This window comes from Rutilus rutilus (genome assembly GCF_951802725.1).
Source record: "Rutilus rutilus genome assembly, chromosome: 13".
In the NCBI taxonomy this organism is placed as follows: domain Eukaryota; kingdom Metazoa; phylum Chordata; class Actinopteri; order Cypriniformes; family Leuciscidae; genus Rutilus; species Rutilus rutilus.
Window position 1 is genome coordinate 37,701,225 of NC_140218.1, and position 24,497 is coordinate 37,725,721.

The window sequence follows — 24,497 nt, forward strand, 5'->3', positions numbered from 1 at the left end:
AGCTGCTATAAAGCATGCAGTAAATCAGAAAGAGCTGACAGCTCATGAAACATGACTATCTCTTCAGGTGAACCTTCGAGTAAAACAGCACTGCGATGAGGGGAAGCTCGGTGCCAGTGTGACTGTACTGCAGGAAACCTTCTGTGGTGGAGATGCGATCAGGCGTGGGGGAGGGGAGGGAGGCCGAGCATCTCATGCAGGGATGCAGCAAGCGTCTGATTGGCTGCTTGCGTGTGTGACATCAGAGGTGGGTAAAGCAGAGAGGGGAGGAAACACTGCGACTCGAGGAGCATCCCAGCATCCCAGCTCTGAGCCGTCTCTCTCCTGTGGGATAAACCCTGTGAATCTATTCCTGGACCAGCACTGCTCCTCTAGCCTCAGTCATGAACTACCTGCGCCGGCGTCTGTCGGACAGCACCTTCATCTCCAACCTGCCGAATGGCTACATGTCCGACCTGCAGAAACCAGACCCTCCTCAGCCCCCCCCGCCGGGACCAGCCTCAGCCCCCGCTCCGGGGTCCCCGGGCCCGGACAGGAGAGCCGTCCCAGCGCAGGCGTCGGGCTTCTTCAGCTCCATCAGCAGTGTGGTGAAGCAGACGGCCGCCTCGGCAGGGCTGGTGGAGCAGACACCCGTGTCCACGCCGGCCAGGAGCCTCAGGATCCTGCTGGTCATCGATGGAGCCCAGCACGACTGGTAGGAGGTTTTGCTCGTTATTTATTTAGTGCTGAGCTCAATCATTATTTTGATTGGTGGGGAATATAGTAAATGCACGTTTCATTGCTGGTATTGACTGGGAAAAAGGCAACGCCGTCACTGCATAAATCCTCTGATAAACGTGCCTAAAGTGTGTTTGATTCTGTTCAACTTAATCTCTAGTGTGAGCATGGGGTTAACACTGAGACAAGACGACATGTCTAAAACAATGTGATTATATATTATTATTAAATAGGCTACACATATATTTATTATTAAATACACATGCTTTTTCTATTGTTGGTCCAAAATTGTCTTCCACTATCCATAAGAGACTTTCCTCTTTTCATAGGCTTACAACCTGTCCTTGATTTTTAATGTTGAATATTTCTGATTTTGAGGTAAACCCCCTTTATCATTTGTGTTGTGGTCTTTTTATATTTTATATTTATCCTCTTGTACAGCACAATGGCCGACTACTGTTGCTTTTATTGTGCTATTTAAATAAAAGTTGACTGGTTTATTGATTGGCATGTAAACGAGTATGGGTGAATCTGAGGAGCTGGACATATCTGGAGCATTTCCAGCGTTTAGAGAAATCAGGCGACACTCATGCTTACTCTTTCATATCTTATTCATCCACAATTCCCTGCCATTTCTTCAAACGATTAATGTGAATCTGAGTGAATTCATGCTAATTATTCAGTTCTGTATTCGTACACATGCAGAGGCAATGGTCAGATGCTGTTCAGTCCAGCAGAAAAGGCTAGGCTGGTGATTGGTGTGGTTGGATGATGATTTCTGTGTCAAAGCTTCAGAGAAGGTGTTCAGTGACTAACAAACACACCACATATACTCTTGTCATGGGTGGTGTGAAGAATCACATGACCATGTGTTTACATGACCAATTTACATGACCACATGTTTAATTCCTGTTTGTGTCAAAGCTCAAAAAAAAAGAAAAAAAGAAAAGACACATGTAATAACCTATAATACATGTCATGTTTAAAGGGTTTGTCATTAATCAGGGTTTTTCCTACATTGAAAATTTTTGGGCGGCCGCCAAAACGATTTTTTGTCCCGCCAAAGCCTTATTTGATCAGTAATTGGGTTTTGTGAGTGAAGCAGGCTACTGACGGAGTGACGGAGAGAACGATCACAGCGCCCCACCCCCGCGCGCGCACTCTCCGTCTTCAGTTCTGTCTTTGCTCTCTCCCTCGCATCAAAATCAACTGATCAGAAAGATCAGAAGACCGAATTCATGTTTCACGTGGTGCATTCGGAGAATATTTTTGCTGAATTAGCGCTGGGTGTGAATTGCAGTCAAAAAAAGTTGCCTTATCTTCTCTTACAGCTTGTGACAAGCATTCCGCACATGCAGCTGACATAACTTTAAATAAACGCAAAAAAAAAATCTATCCAGTTTGAAGTGGTTTTTTAGGGATGTGCGATATGACGATTTTTGATCGTGGACGATTAAAATGTCTCCACTATCTGCTTTTGAAGAAATATTGTAGAATCGTGCATTATATCTGTTCTGGCGCCTCCCAACATACTAAACAACGCGCCATATGTTCACATAAATGTTAACGCAGCGGAACGGGACACTGCAGTTCATAATTTGCATGTGCTTTAATGCCTTGTCGGTTAAACATTTAATTCGCGTGCTGTTGCGCTGTTCTGACGTGTGCTGTGAAGCTCACATGCACTAAAAGCCTGTCTACCAGCGCCTGGATACTGGACTAAGTTATCTTTCGAGTCTTATTGTGCTTATACTGTTAAATACACACAAGGTTTATATAAACAAAGTCGGTTATGTCTAAAGTGAAAGAAAACTTGAGAAAATTGAGAGAAAATCTGCTTGTCAAATGCGTGTATATTAGACGCGTCGCGCGCAACTCTTAAAGAGACAGTAGTTATAGTAAACACGCTGCCGCTTGTCCTTAAAGGGATAGTTCACCCAAAAATAAAAATGATCTCATCATTAATGCACTCTAATGTTGTTCCAATCCTCTATTAATTTCCTTCTAATATTTTCTAATATTTTTCTAATATTAATATTTTGAAGAATGTGGCTACCCAAACAGTAGCTGATCCCCATTGACTTTCATAGGAGAATATACTATGGAAGTCACTGGGGTTCATCAGCTGTTTGGTTACCCACAATCTTCCAAATAACTTTTATTTTCAACAGAAGAAAGAAACTTATTCGAGTTTAAAACAACTTGAGAGAGTAAATTATGATAATTTGAATTTTTAGGAGAACTATCCCTAATAAGACAACAAAATGCAAAGAGAAAATCACTCACTGCTCTTCACTGATAACTTTAGCTTTAATGAGTATCAATGTATAATTTATACAGTTAAGTCTATGTTTTGTTTTATTTTCATATTTGTTCATTTAATTACTTTCTTTTCTTTAAGAAAAAAATCACAAACTGTTTCTTTGTATTTATTTTAAATTTAACATTTATTGTCAATATTGGGCTTGCGGATCATGTGGATACTAGAGTACTCTTTGCTGTGTGTGGATGACCATGTCGGTCAGCCACCACCGAAGACCAATTTTGACCCAGGAAAAACCCTGTTAATATATTGATAATATGGCTCTTGCTCATTTAAATCATGCATTCATGTAGTGGCCACAAGTGGAAAAACACAGCCTTTCCACTTAGATAATAGATATTAAGGTAACTAATTAATTGTTGTTACATTAAGTGAAAAAAGTGTTTGCTTCTCCTTTTTACTTTTTTTTCTTTTCAGGGAATGACCTGCTAATTTCATTTCATAATTTCATTTAATTTCATTGAGCAAAATACATGTGCTTTAGTTGGGATTGGGAATAATGTGAGATGAAATGGGTCAGTGATACCCGGAGTGACCACAGGTGTAAATGTGTGTCAGTGAACAGCGATAACCCTGCCTGACGGCTCAGGACTGACGGAGGTCTGCTGTGATTGGACTACAGTTTTAATTTAAAGACCATAATACGCTGAAATCTTCACTATAACTGTATACGGTTTATTGTGTCCTTAATGCTTGTTAAATGTTTTCTGGAGCATATGAAGTATGTCATCCACTGTACCTATGTTTTAGTACAGTACCTTTATCTATAAGAGCTGATTCATCGGTCATTTCCCAATGTAAAGATCATGCTCTCCACAGATGAAGACACACACTCAGTGTTGGATCTATTATAGGACTAATATTCTGGAGCCGTCCGCAGCCAAGGGAAATGCAGTCCTCTCACACACTGCCCATCATCTGACGTTCCCCAGCTCTAGTGCTGTAGTGCTGTAGTGCTCTTTAAGGCCTCCGGTGATTTATCTTCTAGAGCAGAGTGTTCTCGGAAGAAATTCAATGTTTAAGAAATTAAAATCTTCCACTGGTTGTTATTTATTTGTCTAGGGTTCCTTGGCTCAGTTTACCCTTACACAAGTGCTGTAAGTGAACAAATTGTGTTTGACATCTGACACATCATAGCCTTTGACTGCAATACATTAAAATAATTAGATTCAACATTAAAATGCTTTCTTTTGTATTGGGATATGGCCCAAACCTTTCAGCTTTCAGACTACCTATACTAGCCCTATGAAACTATGGTGTTGTATACTGTATAACTATACTTCTGCTTTTACTCAACTGCACCAGCTTACCTTTTACTGCGCATAAATAGCATTTTTGACTTCATATGAGGTACTGAGTGTTTAGTTTAAAGGTGTATCAGCAGTGAAGATCTGCGTGGGGTTTCAGCCTGGCTCTGCCTCAGTGTCCGTCAGGAGAAGCAGTCTGCAGTTAGTGCTCTTCATGACACGTGTGTAATTACTAGCGAGAGGTTGAAACTGCTCTGAATTATAGCGTTGTGTTACTGAGATGCCAGTAGATCAGCAGTCTACATCCAGTTTGGCTGCAATGTTGGCACTGTAAAACAGAGACACTGACCTGTTTTATAATTGACATTTCAACATATTTAACATATACAGTGACTTATTTTGTCACTGAAAATAAATGGAGTGATCATGTAGATTGTGTGTGTGCATCATCTTAAGATGAAGTGAAAACAGTTGATTCATGTCGTAACGAGGCAATGTAATCGAGGAATTCCTGGATTATCGCAGGTGGAATATTATAGGTGAAAAATATAGCACAAATGTTGGTCCCCATGATAACTAGCCCACCGCACAACATGCCATCATCCTCATGCCAACATGCAGGGCAAAAATACTACCGTCACACACTCCGCCATATGCTCTGAACGCAACACTTCAACTACATATGCTTTCTGAGGTGTACCAGTGAGTCACTTTTATATTTTGTGCTGTGTTGACCAATGATTGATTTTATGATAACTACATCATATACATTTATTATGTAGCCGGTCCTGCATCAATTACAGCAAAGAGAAGTGGCATACATCGTGTACAAACAAATGTGTCTTGTCCGCTGTATGAAGTTTTGACTATGAGCCTGATTCAGTACAGGGTACAAACGGGGTAAAAGACGCCTTTGATTCTATTTTCCTCTAAACCACAAGATGGCACACAAACTTTCCGAAACATCTGCTTTTCAAGATGCACGTGGAAATTAGTCTGATCCGTGACGCGATTTCAGATAGCAGCGCAAAGTATGATCTGTGCTAATTTGATCAAATATTTAATGCTTTTTAAAATGTTGTAGATTTACAGTACTGTGCAAAAGTCTTAGGCATGTTAATATTACAATAATTAACGTGATGAGAAACAGACAGATGGTAAATATCATATATTAAGTTGGGTGTCCACCTTAATAATCACCGATAATCCCCATATTTATAATGTTGTTATATTCATATTTAAAAAATCATATTTAAAAAATATCATATTAATCATAACATATAATAAAATGTCATGTTTATTGTTACTACTGTGAATCTATATTAAATTATTAGGTTACCTCCTTTCAGAATCTGTACTTTGTTTAAATAATTTTGTTTCTATGTATTTTTAAAAATATTTTATTAACATTTTAATGACAGTATAAAATGACATTTTAATGAAAAATGAATTATTTTATCAAAGTAAACAGAAATAGTACAAACTTTGCTAAAGTGATTATTTTGATCAAGTATTAACTTAGACATTATTAAAAACATATTATTTCAGCTGAAGTATTTGTATCAGTACTGAGTGTCTTTTGCTCCGTGTTCATTTTTCTTATTTGCTTGTGAAATGCCAATAACTCCTGCGATTTTTTGCATGATACAATTTACTTTGACCTGAGCTTCTCCTTTTAGATAATTCTCTGAACAGAACAATCAAATCAGACACAATGGAAACATATTTTAAGTGCATATTTTATCACTTTTTAAATCCTCTTTTTTTCCCTTTTCTTTTTTTCCTTTTCTCCAGGGCCAAACTCTTTAGAGGAAAAAAACTGAATGGAGATTATGACATTAAAGTTGAACAGGTGAGTTTATAAAAGTCAAAAGACAAATCAGATCAAAGTATTCTCATTTATTCCTTCCTTTCCTTTGTTTTCCAGGCTGAGTTTGGTGACATCAGTGTTGTGGCTCATGCTAATGGATCATGTAACGTGGCTGTGCAGGTTTGGCAGAATGAAAACAAGATTGTCAGGTAAACTTGTTTATAAATCACCTCAAGCTGTTCATATTGTACTGCAATAACTGAGATAATGTGCAATAACTGTTGAATATTATCTAAAAACATCAGTTTCTATAATCTAATGTGCTACTGTGTGTACAATAACAGTCATCAACATTTCTTAACCTTCAATCAGTTTGAAAGCTAAATGAACCCGCTCAGAGAGAACTGGTTTGATGTGTCACACATGAAAGCTGTATCATTATCCTGGGATGTAATAAAGGACAATTATAATAAAAGGCCATTCATATTTATTTGAGTGGCTTGTTTGTCACCAAGACAATGCTTCTGTTTACACAAACGGCTCATGAATTCACACAAGTCTTCAGACACATATCCAAAACACTGTCTAAAATTCATTATATGAGTATGAATTATATGAGTATAGATTATCATACATATTTAATGAAAACATGAAAATGAGCTGTGTTAGAGACGTGTGTAATGTGCCCTATCATGCACCGCTCCCACACAGACCACTGAAAGAGCAGGGAGTGGTTTCGTTACGTCTCCAGTCTGTAATGTGATGGCCAGCTGACATCTTTCTCAAAACTGTGAGGTATAAACGTCTAATTCTAAAATGGCCCAATTCTTCAATTCCAAAAGTCCAATTCTAAGGAAAAAATATCTGTGGGTTATTTTGAGCTAATATACACACTCTGGGGACATCAGAGACTTATTTTACATCTTGTGAAAAGGGCATTATAGGACCCCTTTAACAAGCACATGGTGGGAATATGGTTTGTCCCAGTGCCTTTTCATCTCCACAAAACATGACAGGACTGCTGGAGGGAATTGTCTATCCAGTATGAGGCGTGATGCAGGCACTTACCATCACAGAGATCCCTGTCCACCCCTTGGCCCACCTGTTGAGAGGGCTAGACAATGGAAAGTTTTGCGGCAGACTTCCCTGAGATCCAGGGGAAGATCTCCACTCTGGTAGCTTGGTGGATGAGATGAAGTAGATGGGAGGATGGCTTCCTCCTCATCAAGAAGCCAGGAGGACATCTTCGTCCTCCAGCCCTGTGTGGGTATCTCCCCCCAATCGTCCATGATGTCTCCCCAGCTGCTCAGCCGCCTCCTCTCTGTGCTGAGGCGAGAAGCACGAGTCCTTGTTTCCTGACACCACGAGTAGGGGAAAAACAAATACAATGTTGGATAGTTTTCTCTATGCAAATAACTCTTATTGTTCTGTTTATGATACAAATCGAGTCGTAGTTGTGATTGATGATCAGTTAAACTTCACAGACCACATTGCTAGAACTGCCTGGTCCTGCAGATTTGCCTTATACAACATTAGGAAGATCAGGCCCTTCCTATCAGAGCTACACAACTCCTCGTTCAAGCGCTAGTTCTATCCAGACTGGACTATTGTAATGCTCTCTTGGCAGGCCTTCCAGCATCACTGTCAAACCTCTGCAACTGATCCAGATGCTGCAGCAAGAGTGTCTTTATCGAGCCGAAGAGAGCACACGTCACACCTCTCCTAAACCTGCACTGGTTGCCAGTTGCCGCTCACATCAAATTCAAGGCATTGATGCTTTCCTACAGAACAACCACTGGCTTCGCTCCCTTTGATACCTATATACCTTTATTAGGGATGGGAACGACACGGGATTTGGGAAATCGACTGTCGAGGCCCATGTGTCGACTTTTTGTCGGATTGTCTGCCTTTTTTTCCTTTTTTTTTTAAAGAGCAGCAGCAATGCGGAGGGTGGAAAATATTCTACATTGTTGTACTAGTTTATTCTAGTCTCAAAAACATGACTCTAGTGTCAAATTTTGACCATTGAAGCGGTAATAATAAAAACGAGAGAGAGAGTAGGCTAATTTAAAATGTTTATTCAACAGCCTTACAAACACATAAGACGTAGGCTTATTGCCGTTCGGAATTTACAGAAATAAAACGGCCTGTCCATTAGTTAATTAGCTCTGTGCATGTAGCCTAAACAAGATAGTTTTCAGAATGATAAATAACACTCTATATTATCATTATATAACATTAACATGCTTATCAAACGTGAAAATAAGCAACAATTAAAATTGAAAACAGCGTGCCCATTTTTTTTTAAACCACAGAAAAGGAGGCAGCATAATACCATCAACTCAACATAACAAATCAGCAGTGAAAATAAAATATACCAATAGGTATCTTACCATTTAGGCCTAATTTTTGTTTAAGAACAGAAGCATATCCACATGTTTGGGTAGAAGGCGACTGCGGAGTCTACTCACGACCAGTCCCGCGGCTGAAAACACTCTTTCCGCTGGCACAGATGTGGCGGGGATGCAGAGGTAGGCTTTCGCTAGACGGCTCAGGTTTTTGAATCTGTACTCATTGAGAGACCACCAGAGCGCAGGATCCTGACTGGATGATATTCCTTCTTCGTTTGTGTAACGTTCTATTTCAGAATGGTCAGATGTGACCGTGTCCCCCATGAAATAGTCTTCTCCGAAGAATGAAACCATTGCATCCACCGGTTTTGCCCTTTTTGCGGGCCCGGACTCGTCACCTGAGACCACACGGAGCCCGGACAACAGATCTCTAACCTTTTCGTGCACAGCTTCCTTAACCTCGTTGGTCGTGAACTTTAGGTGTTTGTGACGCGGATCCAAAAAGGATGCGACGATGGCTGCCTTCTGTGCGGTGCCGGTATTTTCAGGTTCCATTCGAGAGGTGAGAGACTCTGACACTCTTCTCTTAAATTCTGAGACTTTTGGAGACTCCCCCTCGTCCCGCTGCAGGTGCCTGACAAGGAAGGCAATTATATTTTAATAGAATAATTCTCCCCATATAGACACAGAATCATACAATCAAAAAAAAACAAAAAAAAAACACACACACACACACAAACTAACCTGGAAAGCAGAGCAGCTGTAATCGGGTAAACAACTGACACCGACACTTCTTTTTCACTGCACAGTGCGGTTGTGGCCAACTTCAGGGCACGTAAAACTGGCAGCAGTTCTTCCATGGTGTGCCAGTTGGCATCGGTGAGATCCAGGGTCCTGGCATCCGACACTTTGGTCACCTCTCGGTCTGACAGAACTGCTGCTATGGTCCAACGTTGCTCGAGCAGGCGTTCAAACATATCATGGATAGAGTTACATCTTGTCTTTATGTACTGGATGAGACGGTGAGGCTCCTTAAGTTGTATCGCCTGCTTCTTCTTGAGCGCCTCAGACGCAACCGTGCTGTGATGAAAGTGTGAGACAAGACGACTTGCCCCACCGACCACATTGGCTATGGAGTTCAGTTTGAAGCCATCATTGATGGCTAGCTGCAACGTGTGTGCAAAGCATCGGTGTGACTCCCATTCCAGGTGGCGAGAGGTTGCCACAGTTATATTAGTAGCATTGTCGTGAACGCATGCTACAATTTTGTCGGCTATGCCCCAGTCCTCAGCTGCTGCTCTCAGAACATTAGCAAGATTTTCGGCGGTATGCCTCTCTGGCATGGCGCGTGTCTGCAGGATAGCAGTTTTCATTTTCCAGTCCTCAAAATAGTGAGCCGTAACAGTCACGTAAGACTCTGTAGTGAAAGCCGTCCATGTGGTGATGGCCAGGTGTTCTGCTGCACAGAGCAATTTACGGAGAGACGCAGCCTTACCCTCGTACATTTTTTCCAAACGCAGAGTCGTCGTTTTGCGACATGGCACTAGATAATCAGGCTCAAGAAAAGCCATTAATTAGCGAAAACCTGCCCCCTCGACAAAGCTGACAGGCAGGACATCTTTAGCTACCATGCTAGTCATTAAACCAGTGATCTTCTCTGCGCGGCGACTGTCCAGCTTTCGCACTCTGAAGGCATCCATGCTGCTCTGTGTCGCTGACGGCATCGGGTGTTTTCTGTCGAGGTGAGCCTGCATCCCTGACGTGGATGTGTGGAACGCATAATCTTTGCCGCACAATTTGCACCTCACTATCTTATCATTAATTTAGCTAAAACTCCCCCACACCTTGCTCCTGTTATTTGCCGCTGCCGCCATGTTGACTCTGTCGCCTGTCACACACACACACACACACAGGGTCAAGTGGGGTCAACGGTCAAGTGGCGATCCCATTTAGAAAAAATGGATTGTTTTATTTAAAATGCTTTATTTCATTATGGGAAAAGTGGCACTTTATGATGTGTATTTGAATAGGAAATGTAATAAATTAAAAGCCAAAAAAAAAAAAATGCAATTTGGAAATCCCACAAGCCCCGCCCCCCTCGACATGTCGACACTCTTGTCGAGTGGAGCATGTGTCGAATGTCGGTCGTTTTGTCGAGAAAAAGTCCCATCCCTAACCTTTATATTCCAGACTTACGTGCCATCCAGAAGCTTGCATTCTGCAAGTGAAAGTTGTCTCATGGTGCCATCATCTCAAAGAGGCACAAAATCTCTTTCTCGGACCTTCACCTGGACTGTTCCCTGCTGGTGGAGCTCAACCCGAGCTGCTGAGTCTGTAGCCATTTTCAAGAAACAGCTGAAGATGCATCTCTTTCGACAACACATGATCCATTTATACTAACACTTTCGTTTCTCTCTCTACTATTCTATATCTATTTTCTTTTTTAAATTTCATATACTGCATTAGACTAAACTGGGAAGGGTCACAGCACTTGCATACTGTTGTCCTATTGTTAGTTTAACTGCTTCAATTGCTCTCCTCATTTGTAAGTCGCTTTGGATAAAATAATGAAATGATGAAATCTGAAAATTAGGATGCTTATTCATAAGAATGGACAAACTCGCCTTGGCACGGCTGTTTTCCACTCTTGCAAAAAAAGCAAAACAGGATTTACAGCACCAGCTGTTACAGGACCAGCTCAGTCTGTAAACGGCAAAACGGTGAATACAATAATGCCCTGTGAGTGCAGCTTCCAAAACCTTCACGGGGAAGAGTGTGAGGATAGTGCAGCGGGGACACCCTGATCACGGTCATGATTGACCTGTCAGTCTGACAGATGGGGCACTGAACGGATGTTAGGAGAACTGACATACTATAAATGTCAAGTGTTGGATTGTGATGGATCTGCCATGAGCCTTAGCAAATCCCAACAAAAAAATGAGTCCATCGTCACAAACAGGGAGCAAAGTGGTCTTCAATTGTGACAGTTTATTAAATCTTGCTCATGCAAAATAAAAAGTGATCAAGCCTCAAAAATTGTATTGCATTAGGATTACATCACAGGAAATATCCAGTATTCAAAAAGGACATAATTGGGCTTGAGCCTCAAAGGACAAAATTCAACACCACCGTTCACAAGGTAAAATAAGTAACAACTTTCTCTAGATAAAACATACACTGGATTAATAGGAGGTGGCAGCACCTTGAAAACGTTCAAATGTTCACAACAATAACAACACAAACCCTGGAATGAACACAATACATTTAACTAAATTTAGAGCCATGGATAAATTTTAGTTAATGCAAAATAATTATATTAAACAAAAATCACATTGATCAAGACATCACATTTCCCTATGTCCCCTCTAATACATCAGAGTTGGTACAGTCTTATTTCCTTTAGAATTCCCATAAAACAGATCAACTTACTGTCTGAATCTCGTTGTCACTAGGCTGGTCCATTCCCACAACACACCAGGTACTAAACATTTCAAGTCATCTTAATTACAAAATGAACTTTAACAATTTGAGCTATGTTTTTATAAATCACATTTTAGCCGAAGAGGAATTTTAACTGGTTTTAATGTTTTAACCTTAATGGGTTAGTTCACCCAAAAATGAAAATTCTGTCAGTAATTACTCACCCTCATGTTGTTCCAACCGCATAAGACTTTCGTTCATCTTCGGAACACAAATTAAGATATTTTTGATTAAATCTGAGAGCTGGATCACTCCTCCATAGGCTTCTAAGGGAATGAAACTTGCTGACCCAGAAAAGTTATTAAAGAGATCGTTAATATAGTCCAAGTGACTCCAGTGGCTCAATCTTAAGTTTATAAAGCAATGAGAATACTTTTTGTGCACAAAAAAAACACAAAAATAACAACTTTATTCCACTATCTCTTTAATACATTTTCTGGGCCAGCAAGTTTAAGGGCCCTATTTTAACGATCTGAAACGCAAGTGTCAAAGCGCAAAGCGCAAGTAACTTTGTGGGCGGGTCTCGGCGCTGTTGCTATTTTCCCGGCGGGATAAATGACTCTTGCGCCGGGCGCAAATCTAAAAGGGGTTGGTCTGAAGTAGCTTCATTATTCATAGGTGTGGTTTGGGCGTAACGTGAAATAAACCAATCAGAGCATCATCTCACATTCCCTTTAAGAGCAGACGCACTTTTTCCTTGGCGTATTGCTATTATAACGGCGGATTTGCCAGGCGCGCGTCAAGAGCGGTTCACAGCCGAGGAGAGCAACGCTCTCGTCACGGCCGTAAAAGAGAGAGAAGTGACATTGGGGATGGGAGAAACACACCCTAATTAGCTTCGGCTAAACAGGCATATAATAATGTGGGTAAATGTGTAAGCTAGATGTATGCTTTTATAATAAATTATTATATTTATAATAAATTATCTATCTATCTATCTATCTATCTATCTATCTATCTATCTATCTATCTATCTATCTATCTATCTATCTATCTATCTATCTATCCCCTCAATATGATTTGCAAAAATGAAAACTGCTGCTTCTGTGTAGATTAGAGAATCACAGTGTATGAGCGTTTGTGCACTCTATACATTATGGTCAAGCATGCGCCCTTAAAATAGCATAATGAACAACGCGCAACGCGCCACTGACTTTAGACTAGGTTTTTTCTGGCCAGTGGCGCAATTGTTTTATGGAACAGTAAAATAGCACCAGAGAACGTTTGCGCCAAAACACGCCTCCTTTTTTGCGCTGAACCGCCCAGAGAGCGCAAGTTCATTCCCTAGTTTAGCGACGTGCTTCTGTGGAGGGAAAAGCGCGCTTTGCGCGGGTGCAAAATAGGAATGAAACATGCGTCGGTGTACAAAGTCAATTGCGCTGGGTGCAAGATAGGGCCCATAGTGTCTTAGAAGCCTATGGAGGAGTGATCCAGCTCTCAGATTTATCAAAAATATCTTAATTTGTGTCCCGAAGATGAACAAAGGTCTTACGGGGTTGAACAAGGGAGGGAGAGTGATTACTGACAGAATTTTAATTTTTGGGTGAACTAACCCTTTAAGCCAAATAACTAAGCCCGTGCACTGACTCAGTACAACGACAAATAAAGATCTTAAACCAAACCAATATAGTAATGTCCTTTTATTTATTGATCAAATGCAAAGATGAATATATAAGAATTGTGTGGTTTTGGCCATCACATGCATGTATAACGTCTCGGTTACGTATGTAACCCTCGTTCCCTGAGTAGGGAACGGAGACGTTACGTCGGATGACGACGAATGGGGTTTCGCTTAGAAATCCTATCATCTTCGAGTATTAAAACACGAGCCAATGGCAAGGAAATGCCATGGGTCTGCGGAATTTGCATAGCGTAACTCCGCCCCACCCTGGGGGTATAAAGGAAGTCGCGAGCAACATGCAGATATGTCTTCGCTGAGGAGCCGAGACTGAACTCAGGCGTTCCAGCGGTACAGCGGAAGTGGCAGGGAGACGTAACGTCTCCGTTCCCTACTCAGGGAACGAGGGTTACATACGTAACCGAGACGTTCCCTTTCGTTGTCACTCCGAGTTACGTCGGATGACGACGAATGGGGTTCCCGTATAATCACGCCACCTCTCGACTGTCTTCCAGTGCCCTGCGTAAGTCTGAGCTCCCTGTCGTGAGACTGGCACGGACGAAGGACTCCTACTTAACACAGGAATACCAAGGTACACTGGGAAGCATATCTCAGTGGAAATATGCAATCATGCCCAACCCGAAGGGGGGGACTTGGAAAACACATATGACCCCGAAGGGCTGCATGCGGAGTCACTGGGGTGTCCAGCCGCAGGTGGAATATTTCAACCCCAGGGGTGGCAAGGTGGCTTGCCAAGGGAAAAGACACATGCTCAAAGAGGCTTACAGTGGAATACACATGTGGGGGTCGCCCGGAGGGGGAACCATGCACATGGAGGCACCTAGCCAAGCGCAAAAGCTGCCGGAGGCATAACTCTGGCGTTGACGTCAACAGTGCTGGAGGAGACTCAGGGCTTATGAGGCTCACCTGAGGAAATATCGCACGTATCCCGTCCGTGGAGAGGAATGGCGAGCAAGCGAAGACACCTGAGCAGAATCTAGCACCGGCTAGTTGAAGCGAGTACATGAGAAGAAACTGGCTCAACTCGGAGATTGTAGAATCTCGCGAAAGTATTAGGTGTCGCCCAGCCTGCAGCTCTGCAGATGTCTGTTAGCGAGGCGCCATGCGCTAGAACCCAAGAGGATGCCACACTCCGGGTGGAGTGGGCCGTCACACCAAGGGGGCACGGTCGACCTTGCTGCTGGTAAGCCAAAGCAATGGCGTCCACTATCCAGTGAGACAACCTTTGCTTCGAGAGAGCCTTTCCCTTCAGCTTCCCACCATGACAGACAAAGAGCTGGTCTGAGGTCCTGAAACACTGCGTTCTGTCTACGTAAGCACGGAGGGCGCGTACTGGACAGAGCAGTGCCAAGGCTGGGTCTGCCTCCTCCAAGGGCAGCGCTTGCAGGTTCACCACCTGGTCTCGAAAGGGTGTGGTGGGAACCTTGGGCACATATCCAGGCCGGGGTCTCAGGATCACGTGAGAGATAGCCGGCCCGAATTCCAGGCACGCTTCGTCAACCGAGAATGCCTGCAGGTCCCCTACCCTCTTGATGGAGGCCAATGCAACCAGGAGCGCTGTCTTCATAGACAGGAACTTAAGCTCCACTGATTGCAGAGGCTCAAAGGGAGCACTCTGCAGGGCAGTTAGAACCACTGAGAGGTCCCAAGAGGGAACGAGAGGAGAGCGAGGAGGATTTAGTCTCCTCGCTCCTCTCAGGAACCTGATGATCAGGTCGTGCTTCCCCAGAGACTTACCTTCAACTGCATCGTGATGTGCGGCAATAGCGGCAACATACACTTTCAGGGTGGAGGGAGACAGCCTTCGCTCCAACCCTTCTTGCAGGAAGGAAAGCACGACACTGATCGGGCATTTCGTGGGTTCTTGCTGTTTAGAAGAACACCAGTTGACGAAGAGGTTCCACTTCAACGCATAGGCATGTCTCGTGGACGATGCTCTAGCGGAAGTGATGGTAGCCACCACCGCTGGTGGTAGGGTACTCAAACCTACCTCCTCCCGTCCAGGAGCCACACGTGGAGGTTCCAAAGATCGGGACGAGGGTGCCAAAGGGTGCCCCGTCCCTGAGAAAGCAGGTCCTTCCTCAGAGGAATTGGCCAGGGAGGTGCTGTCGAGAGGAGAACTAGTTCTGGGAACCAGGTGCGGTTGTGCCAATACGGGGCAACCAATATTACCTGCTCCTCGTCCTCCCTGATCTTGCGCAAAGTCTGCGCAAGGAGGCTCACTGGGGGAAACGCATACTTGCGTAGGCCCCGCGGCCAGCTGTGCGCCAGTGCATCCGTGCCGAGTGTGCCCTCGGACAGGGAATAAAACAGGTCGCAGTGGGACGAGTCGTGGGAGGCAAACAGATCTACCTGTGCGTCTCCGAACTGATCCCAAATCAGCTGGACCGACTGGGGATGGAGTCGCCATTCTCCAGCGAGAGGCCGAACTCGAGACAGCTCGTCGGCCGCCTGGTTCAGGTGTCCCGGGATATAAATGGCTCGAAGCGACCTCAGATGCTTCTGACTCCATATAAGGAGGTGGCGGGCGAGTTGCGACATACGGCGGGAGCGTAGACCACCTTGATGGTTGATGTACGCTACTGTGGCGGTATTGTCTGATCGGACTAGTACGTGTTGACCCTTGAGCAACGCTCGGAAGCGGTGCAGGGCAAGGCGTACGGCCAGCAACTCGAGGCAATTGACATGCAAAAGGCGCTGAGGACCTGTCCAGGAACCTGCAGCAGCATGTCCATTGCACATGGCACCCCAGCCCGTGGTGGAGGCATCTGTGGAGACAACAACATGCCTGGAAGCTCGTTCTAAGGGCACTCTAGCCCGTAGAAAATTGAGGTTCGACCACGGGGTGAAGGTCTGACGGCAGGTCGGAGTCACTGGGACTCGGAGCGTGCCGTGTTGCCATGCCCACCTCGGGACTCGATCGTGAAGCCAAAGCTGAAGCGGTCTCATATGAAGCAATCCGAGCGGCGTTACTGCGGCTGCGGATGCCATATGCCCCAGGAGCCTCTGAAATAGTTTCAGTGGAACCGCATTCTTGCCCTTGAATTGGTGAAGACAAGTCAGCAGTGACTACGCGCTCGCTCGTAAGCTGCGCGCACATGGCGACCGAGTCGATCTCCATACCGAGAAAAGAGATCCTCTGCACGGGGCAGAGTTTGCTCTTCTCCCAGTTGACCCGAAGGCCCAGACGAGCTAGGTGCCGGAGCACAAGGTCCCTGTGTTCGCAAACCTGGTCTCGAGAGTGAGCTAGGATCAGCCAGTCGTCGAGATAGTTCAGGATGCGAACCCCGTGTTCGCGTAGGGGAACAAGGGCTGCCTCGACAACCTTCGTGAAGACGCGAGGAGACAGGGCTAACCCGAAAGGGAGAACCGCGTACTGTATGCCTGTCCCTCGAAAGCAAACCGTAGAAACGGTCTGTGTCGAGGAAAAATGGAGACATGGGAGTAGGCGTCCTTCAGGTCGATCGCTGCAAACCAATCCTGCGGCCGCACGCATTCGAAAATGCGTTTGGCCGTGAGCATCTTGAACGGCTTTTTTGAAGGGAGCGGTTCAAGACGCGCAGGTCCAGGATTGGTCGTAACCCACCGGATTCTTCGGTACAATAAAGTAGGGGCTGTAAAACCCAGACTTCATTTCGGCTGGAGGGACAGTCTCGATCGCACCCTTCGCCAGTAGGGTAGCGACCTCCGCTCTCATGACAGGGGCATTGCCACCGGCCATAGTGAGCGGATTCCCCTGAGGCGGGGAGGAGACCACGCGAACTGAATCACGTAGCCGAGCCTGATGGTTCTCCGACCCGGCGGGACAGTCCGGAAAGCTCTAGCCAGGCCTCCAGAAACTGCGCCAGCGGGGTTATTCGAACCACAGACGTACTGTCGGGGGTGCAGCGAGGCGGAATGACCGGCCCAGGCGTGGGTGGCATAGCGGCCCGGTGCGGGGGCACGGCCATAAACCGCGTCCTGCCAGAGGAGGCCAGGGGAGGACCAGCGTCCCACGGGGGCGTGCTCTGGCAGGGGTCTGGCGACAGAGGTGGATGAGAGGAGCGTGGCCCGTGGGCGGCGCGTGCTGTCATCCACAGCCTCTTGGGGCTCAGAGAAAGAGCATTAGTTCTTTTGTAGAGATCTTCACCCAGCCCTCAAGCGGGGGAAGGAGTGGTCCTGCTACCAGCTCCTGAAGAACTGAGCCCTAACTCCAAGCTGCCTGTCTCAGGTTTGTGCTGCTCAGCCAGGTGTTAGCCGGCTAAGGGGCAGAGACAGGCGGTGCCAGCCTCCAGCGACCCCCTTGTGCTCAGGCCAGTGAAGGCTCGAGGGGAGGAGCCGCAAGGAGGCGGCGTCGGTGGGAAGCAGACTAAGCAGACCACACCGACGGATGACCGTCAGTGCAGAAGCCTCAGTCTGCTTGTGGATTGATCGAAGACTGTTGGGCGCAGTCCTCAACCACCCCGCCGACCAGGCTGCCCGCCTCAAGGTGCTGCTTAGGCTGGTGTGGCAGTCTAAGGGGCGGAGACGGGCAGCGCCGCCCTCCTGCGGCTTCCTCCTGCTCAGGTCCGTTTGCAGGCCAGAGGGGAGCAGCCGCATGGAGGGGGGCTTGGCGGGAAGCAGACTGAGGAGGCCGCACGGATGGATGACCATCGGTGCCGGACCCGAGTCTGCTTCAGGTGGTCGAAGCCACACCGCCAAAGAGCTCAGCCTGGGACATGGGGGAGCTGAGAAAATGAATTCTCAGACCCTGCCACATCAACCTGGCTAAGCCCATGTCTGGACCACATAGTGGACATCACCTGACCCAGGATCACGCAGGTACCGATGTCGCCCGAGAGCGAGGTCAGTAGTGTGCGTGGCGGAACAACCAGGCCGGGCATGGGAGGCATAGCGTCCCAGCGTAGGGGCTGGTTAGAATTTCCGCGTTCTGCCAGGGTTGGCCAGGGAAGGACTAGCGTTCCACTGCGGCCGGTTCGACAGAACTCCCGGGACAGCACTGCATCGAAGGCGCAGGCGACACACAGCACTGCATGACCGTGCCACTGTAGTGACAGGGAACATACAGACCATGATCGCCGTGCGATCGAAAGCAGCGAAGGCGGAGGACACCCGCGGGCCGCGAAAGTCACGTGGAGTCTCGCGCAGCGCAGGCGTCCTGATGCACGTCCGGGAGAAGCTTACAGCGCTCGGGGGGAGGGCGGGGCCACTCCAGCCGATGCTTTCAGCTGCCCGGGAAAGCATGGCTGACAGCTCTGGATCGGTCCCGGCAACGATGGCACTCCCGTGGGAGGCAACGCAGTCGAAACTTCATTTCCAGAGGAATCAAGCCCGCCTTGTGATGCTGTGAGTGCATGGTCTGCGATGTGGAGGGGGGTGTGGCCCGAGGAATTGAATCGTCGGTTGTTGTGCCACACCAAACCCTCAGATCACCCTGGCCACCAGCCAAAGTATCCCTTCTCGAGGAAGAGATAAATTGGGGTGTGGCAGAGGGGACTCTACTCACATGGAGATCATTGAGTCTTGATCTATAAACATCGCGATGGTCATGTTCCCGCAATGAAAACATGACTCATCAACGAGCGCTGCCAAGCGTGATAAAGCCCAACACGCAAAACAGCGCTCGCGACCGTTAGGCAGATGACTGACGCACACACATCCAGAAAATACACGGGCGAACCGTCTTGAAAAAGACGTGCCGCGTGCAGCTCTTTTTAGAGAGTGGAAAAGCTCAGCAGAGTGCTGAAGCACCCAGGGAGAAACACACTCACTGTCGGCAGATTACTGCACAAACCAGCAGCAGGAAATGCGATCTCGCTGGAAGCGCCGTCACACCAACACACTGAAGAGCCGCTCGTCTCGAAGAGATTTGAGATGACACTCAAAAGGCTTGTGGAGTGAAGTACTGAACTTGGCTCCGAAGCGAAAACATATCTGCATGTTGCTCGCGACTTCCTTTATACCCCCAGGGTGGGGCGGAGTTACGCTATGCAAATTCCGCAGACCCATGGCATTTCCTTGCCATTGGCTCGTGTTTTAATACTCGAAGATGATAGGATTTCTAAGCGAAACCCCATTCGTCGTCATCCGACGTAACTCGGAGTGACAACGAAAGGGAACTACAGTTACTTGTGTCTGTGTACTGTGTGTCCCCACAGGTCATTTAAGCCCGACTTTGTCCTGATCCGACAACATGCTTTCAGCATGACGGAGAACGAGGACTTCCGTAACTTGATCATCGGACTGCAGTACGCTGGCATTCCCAGCATCAACTCCCTGGAGTCCATCTACAACCTCTGTGACAAACCCTGGGCCGTAAGTTTGAGGACGTTCAATCTGACATGGCGTTTGATAGATATCTGATATCTCCAACCTCATCTCTCTAAACTTATCTGCAGTTTGCATGTCTGATCAGCACATACAAGAAACTCGGACAGGAGAAATTTCCATTAATTGAACAGACGTTCTACCCCAACTATAAAGAAATGGTAAGAGATTGTTTCATTAACAGGTTTTATTTTATTTTTTTAGCAATGTGATCAATTACTATTATCTGCATAATTAAATGAATAAATCATCTGTTTGTGCGAAAACAAACCAGGTGACCATGCCGGCATTTCCCGTGGTGGTGAAAATCGGGCACGCTCACTCTGGTGTGGGGAAGGTAACGTTGAAACTCAATGACTGTAGAAGAAGAGCTTTGAGATTATGTAGTTAAACATCTAATCTAATCGTATGTGTTGTTAAGGTGAAAGTGGAGAACCACACCAAGTTTCAGGACATAGCGAGTGTGGTGGCCGTCACTCAGACGTACAGCACGTGTGAACCGTTCATCGAACCCAAGTATGACATCAGGATCCAGAAAATTGGAAATGATTACAAAGCTTACATGTGAGTAAAGATGCTATTCTGTAGAGTTTCTGAACACATCTCAGATTCAGCTAAATGCTGTTCTTGACAGATGAAGAATGCTCCTCGTTTCATAGGAGGACGTCGGTGTCAGGTAACTGGAAGTCCAACACTGGCACTGCCATGGTGGAACAGGTGGCTATGACAGACAGGTAACACACACAACAACGGCAAGCTTTACAGCATCTGCTACAGGTAAGCAAATGTGCTTGAAACATGACTAAGCGTGTTGCGTTGTCTTGCAGGTATAAGCTTTGGGTAGACACTTGCTGCGAAATATTTGGAGGCCTTGAAATTTGTGCTGTAAAAGCCATTCATGGAAAAGATGGAAAAGATTACATTACTGAGGTATGTGCTGCACTTAAAATGGCTTGGAGGAGTTGCACACTAGTTGTATAGATGTGATATACAAAGACATTGTAGAGCGTTTATGCGGGTTTGTATCTTCAACCATTGTGTTTTACTCTTCATGTAATATCACTAATACCTGTGTTTTTGGGTAGGTAATGGGTTCGTCTATGCCTTTAGAGGGGGACCATCAGGCCGAGGACCAGCAGCTTATAGCAGACATGGTCATTGCCAAAATGAATCATGTTATGTCACAAAATCCCAAAAGACCAACTGCTGTTCAACCAAAACAGGTGCATGATGAAACAACACACTGCAAAGACAGAACAACACAAAGCTGACTTACAAAAAAAAAACCTTTGTATTTTTCCAACTCAAATTGCGGTTTCTGACAACTAAAATATTTTGTTCATATAATAGGTAACTGACTAATACTTAATTCAATATGCCTAAGCAACTTAATGTTGTTTAGAATTTAGCAATGCAAGGAACAATATGTTGGGTTTTCCACAATTGTTTTTCAAAGCCTGAGTCAAATATATTAAATCTAAAAGGTGCGATGAGAGGCACATTAACCTAGTCTGGAAATCCAGACCTAAATCTGAAAGATTAATGGACTATTGCATCGACTAATGAAACTCGGCCAGCTCGAGGGGCGGCACCAAGCATGCGTTTGAAAATCTCACTGCACGCAATTGGATAACACTACGACCAATCACAACAAGTTATCGTTTAGCTACTAGCGGAGCTAACTGGTAGATTAGACTCTACCGTATCCGGTCGGCTAAACAGCAAAAACGCCCTTCTTGCAAAGCAACGATTCGAGCGCCGTCTTCTGTTCCTCTTTTAGAGAAAAGGCCAAGTCTAACTCGTTCATTGTAGCGGCCAAAGCCGTTTCAAACAACTGGTGTTCATCCATAGCCATCTTGCAATGTTTACTAATGACCTCGACGTCACAGCGCTGTCGTCATCTCGCCTCTGGCCCGCCTATATCAGATCACCCGATGTGATTGGTGCAGTTCAGATCGAGGGGCATATTTAATGAGCATCATTACTCGACGCCAGAGTAACTCGCTGAGCAAATTCAACTTGTGCTCTCATGAGAACTCTGGATTTCCAGAGTAACATTTACCTCAAATTTACCTTACAAATCTCAGAAACGTTAATGAATGATGATTAGTGAAGAAGAAATTTGAACTCTGAACTGTGTGTTAACAAACATGTTTGAGTATTCTAGTTCTGTTTATATAAAAAAATAAATGACTCAAAAACTATGTTCAAGCTTCTTCACATTTTGCAAGTTGAATGTTTTCTATAGTGCAGAACAAGTGTGTCGACAGCTCGGATGCTCTGTTGTGAAGGACACATGTATGAGCAGCTGTGTGTGTGTGTGTGTGTGTGTTTCAGGTTACTGTTGAAAAGGACGCTCTGGTTGAAGTGAAGAACGGCCCGCCGCAGAAAGCTCCTCCACAAGGCTGTTTGCAGTACATTCTGGACTGTAATGGTGTTGCTGTGGGACCGAAGTTAGTGCAGGCCAACTAACACAACCATGAAGAACTCCTGACAGGTTGTGTTCGAACATTCAGACAGTGGCCTGAGAAGCAAGAGAACAAATAATGGGTAAGAAAGAGTTAGTTTGGGCCTGATCTGTATTTCAGTCTGTACTGTGTAACTCTCACTGTTGTGCGCTTGTGACGGTTGCTTTTGTTTCTGTGTGAAGCGGTTTTCTCTTCAGGGTTGTTGTGTGTGGTGATACAGCAGATTGTGCCTAGTGCTCTTTCAATTGTACTTTATATATATCATTTTTCTTGTCTTATGTCTATGTTTCAGTAAATTGTGGACAAAGGGTGTGTGTGTGTGTACGTGAAAGAAAGGAGACTATAAAACGTAAATGAATACTTTAATTGCATGATCGAAATCGTGTGTCATTGTGTGTTGAACGGTGAGGTGTGTGTTTTTCTTTTGTGATCACTGTTGAAATAATAGGTATCATTCTTGCACTCTAGTATTGTAAATGTGTTATAAGATATGGTGAAATATATTTCCTACATTGTATGAAAGCTATATTACTGGACATCTGTCCTTTTTGGGTTTGTTTCTGGTTAACAATATTATTGCAGAATAGCAAATTAAATAAGCAATAAAAATAATAATTTGAACAACCACTGATCACTCTGTAATTTTTAATAGTTATTCAGTTCATATGAGATACACAAACCCTGTCACCAAAATGTGTGATCTAAACCCCTGATTTGTCAACGAAAACACTAACATTAAAGTAACAAAATGATCACATTTTGAGAAGTTTTGATGAATTTACGAAAAGAAGTTAACACTTTATTTTCAAATATCCTTGTTGCAAGTTACATGTTCTTATCATAGTAATAAGTGTATTCTACATAATTACATGCAACTAAGCCAAACCTTGATCATATTGTCAGTCTGACTCTGTTCTCGCTCATCATCTTCATCACAGTCATCACTCTGCTCTAAATTATTAATTAGTATTTAAATGTATAATTAAACTGTAACAAAGACACCTTAAAATAAAGTGTAACGAAGAAAAATGTAAGTGTTTTTTATTACAGTAACTTGGGTTGAATGGCTGACTTTGACAAATGCATTAATCTACAATTTTTGTGAAAATACAACCATAGGGTCGAAATAATGGTGTTTGGATTCTAGTATGTCCAGTCAATGTTAAAACTGATCAACCCATGGGTGATAATCTAATAGTTCTCATATGTAGTAGAACACACTCATAAAAACATGGATTACGGGTTTGCGGGGCGGTCAAAGAAAGTAGTCTACGTGTAATAAGAAGCTGACTGATGAAATGGGTCATATGATTAACTTTACCTGAGCTGTTGAATTAAAGGACGAAGAACATGATGTGTTTAAAAGGCATATACACAGTTCAGATGAATGATAATAGACCGTCCCGTTTAACAACGCTCAGTCCGAGCTTCATGGCCTTGGAAGGATGCCGCCTCTGAACCGGGACACGGCCACTGTCTGCCTCGTAACTTCTCGAAGGACTTTCGCTCTCCTCATGAACTCGCCTTTATGTCACTTACCTGTTGGACTGCTGCTATCTCATGGATTCTTGGAACTCTGCTTGTAACCTTTATTTGTGGATTCACCCATCTATGGACCCGTGTGGAGAAAGATTGTGACTGTGACTTTAAGTTAAGTGACTGTTTGATGTTAACCCCGCTTCAAGGAAATGTGAAGAATGTTTCTGTTTTCTCCCATTGAGAAAGGTAATTCTGTGTACAATGTGTTACTAACCTGAAGCCCTGAACAAACTGATTGTCCTTTGTTGAGATGTTTTCCTGGAAGCTTGCATGACTGCGATCCTTCTGTTGATGTACATCCCAGTGTTTTTGCTCTATGTATGGTCAGCAGTTTACCTTGTGGTACTCCTGTATCTTTCCTGTGTTTGCTTTAATAAACACACCTGGGTCCTGACAGTATCTCTCAGTGTGGAGTTACGTTACAGCTACAGTCAGTTATTCCACTGGGAACTGTGATTTCCGTGTGGGAACGTGTGTTTTAGTTGTGGTCTGTGTGACTCCGCCCAGTGCCAGTATTCCCACACCTGGGTCGCCAGTTGGAGGAAAACACAGAGTATTGCAGCCATGGAAGCCAGCAAACAAACTGGGTCAGAGATCGCAGATTATACCCGACTAAA

General features: G+C 44.8%; 1 protein-coding gene across 1 annotated transcript; it reads left to right on the forward strand.

The window, feature by feature from the left end:
- Positions 1-256: 256 nt before the first annotated feature.
- On the forward strand, positions 257-23,230 carry syn2a (synapsin IIa). Its single transcript, XM_084429159.1, has 11 exons — positions 257-694; positions 6,082-6,139; positions 6,215-6,306; positions 19,705-19,861; positions 19,945-20,034; positions 20,148-20,210; positions 20,295-20,437; positions 20,533-20,607; positions 20,701-20,803; positions 20,959-21,096; positions 22,211-23,230. The coding sequence occupies exons 1-11, from the start codon at positions 384-386 to the stop codon at positions 22,343-22,345; spliced, it is 1,365 nt and encodes a 454-aa protein (XP_084285285.1). The 5' UTR covers positions 257-383; the 3' UTR covers positions 22,346-23,230.
- Positions 23,231-24,497: the final 1,267 nt, after the last annotated feature.

What these genes read in the sequence shown, in the direction of transcription:
- syn2a (XM_084429159.1), top strand. Translation starts at nt 384, where the DNA reads ATGAACTACCTGCGCCGGCGTCTGTCGGACAGCACCTTCATCTCCAAC. An exon ending in ACCCCAACTATAAAGAAATG is followed by an intron (nt 20,035 to 20,147) that starts GTAAGAGATTGT and finishes AAAACAAACCAG; the next exon opens with GTGACCATGCCGGCATTTCC. An exon ending in CAGGTGGCTATGACAGACAG is followed by an intron (nt 20,608 to 20,700) that starts GTAACACACACA and finishes GTTGTCTTGCAG; the next exon opens with GTATAAGCTTTGGGTAGACA.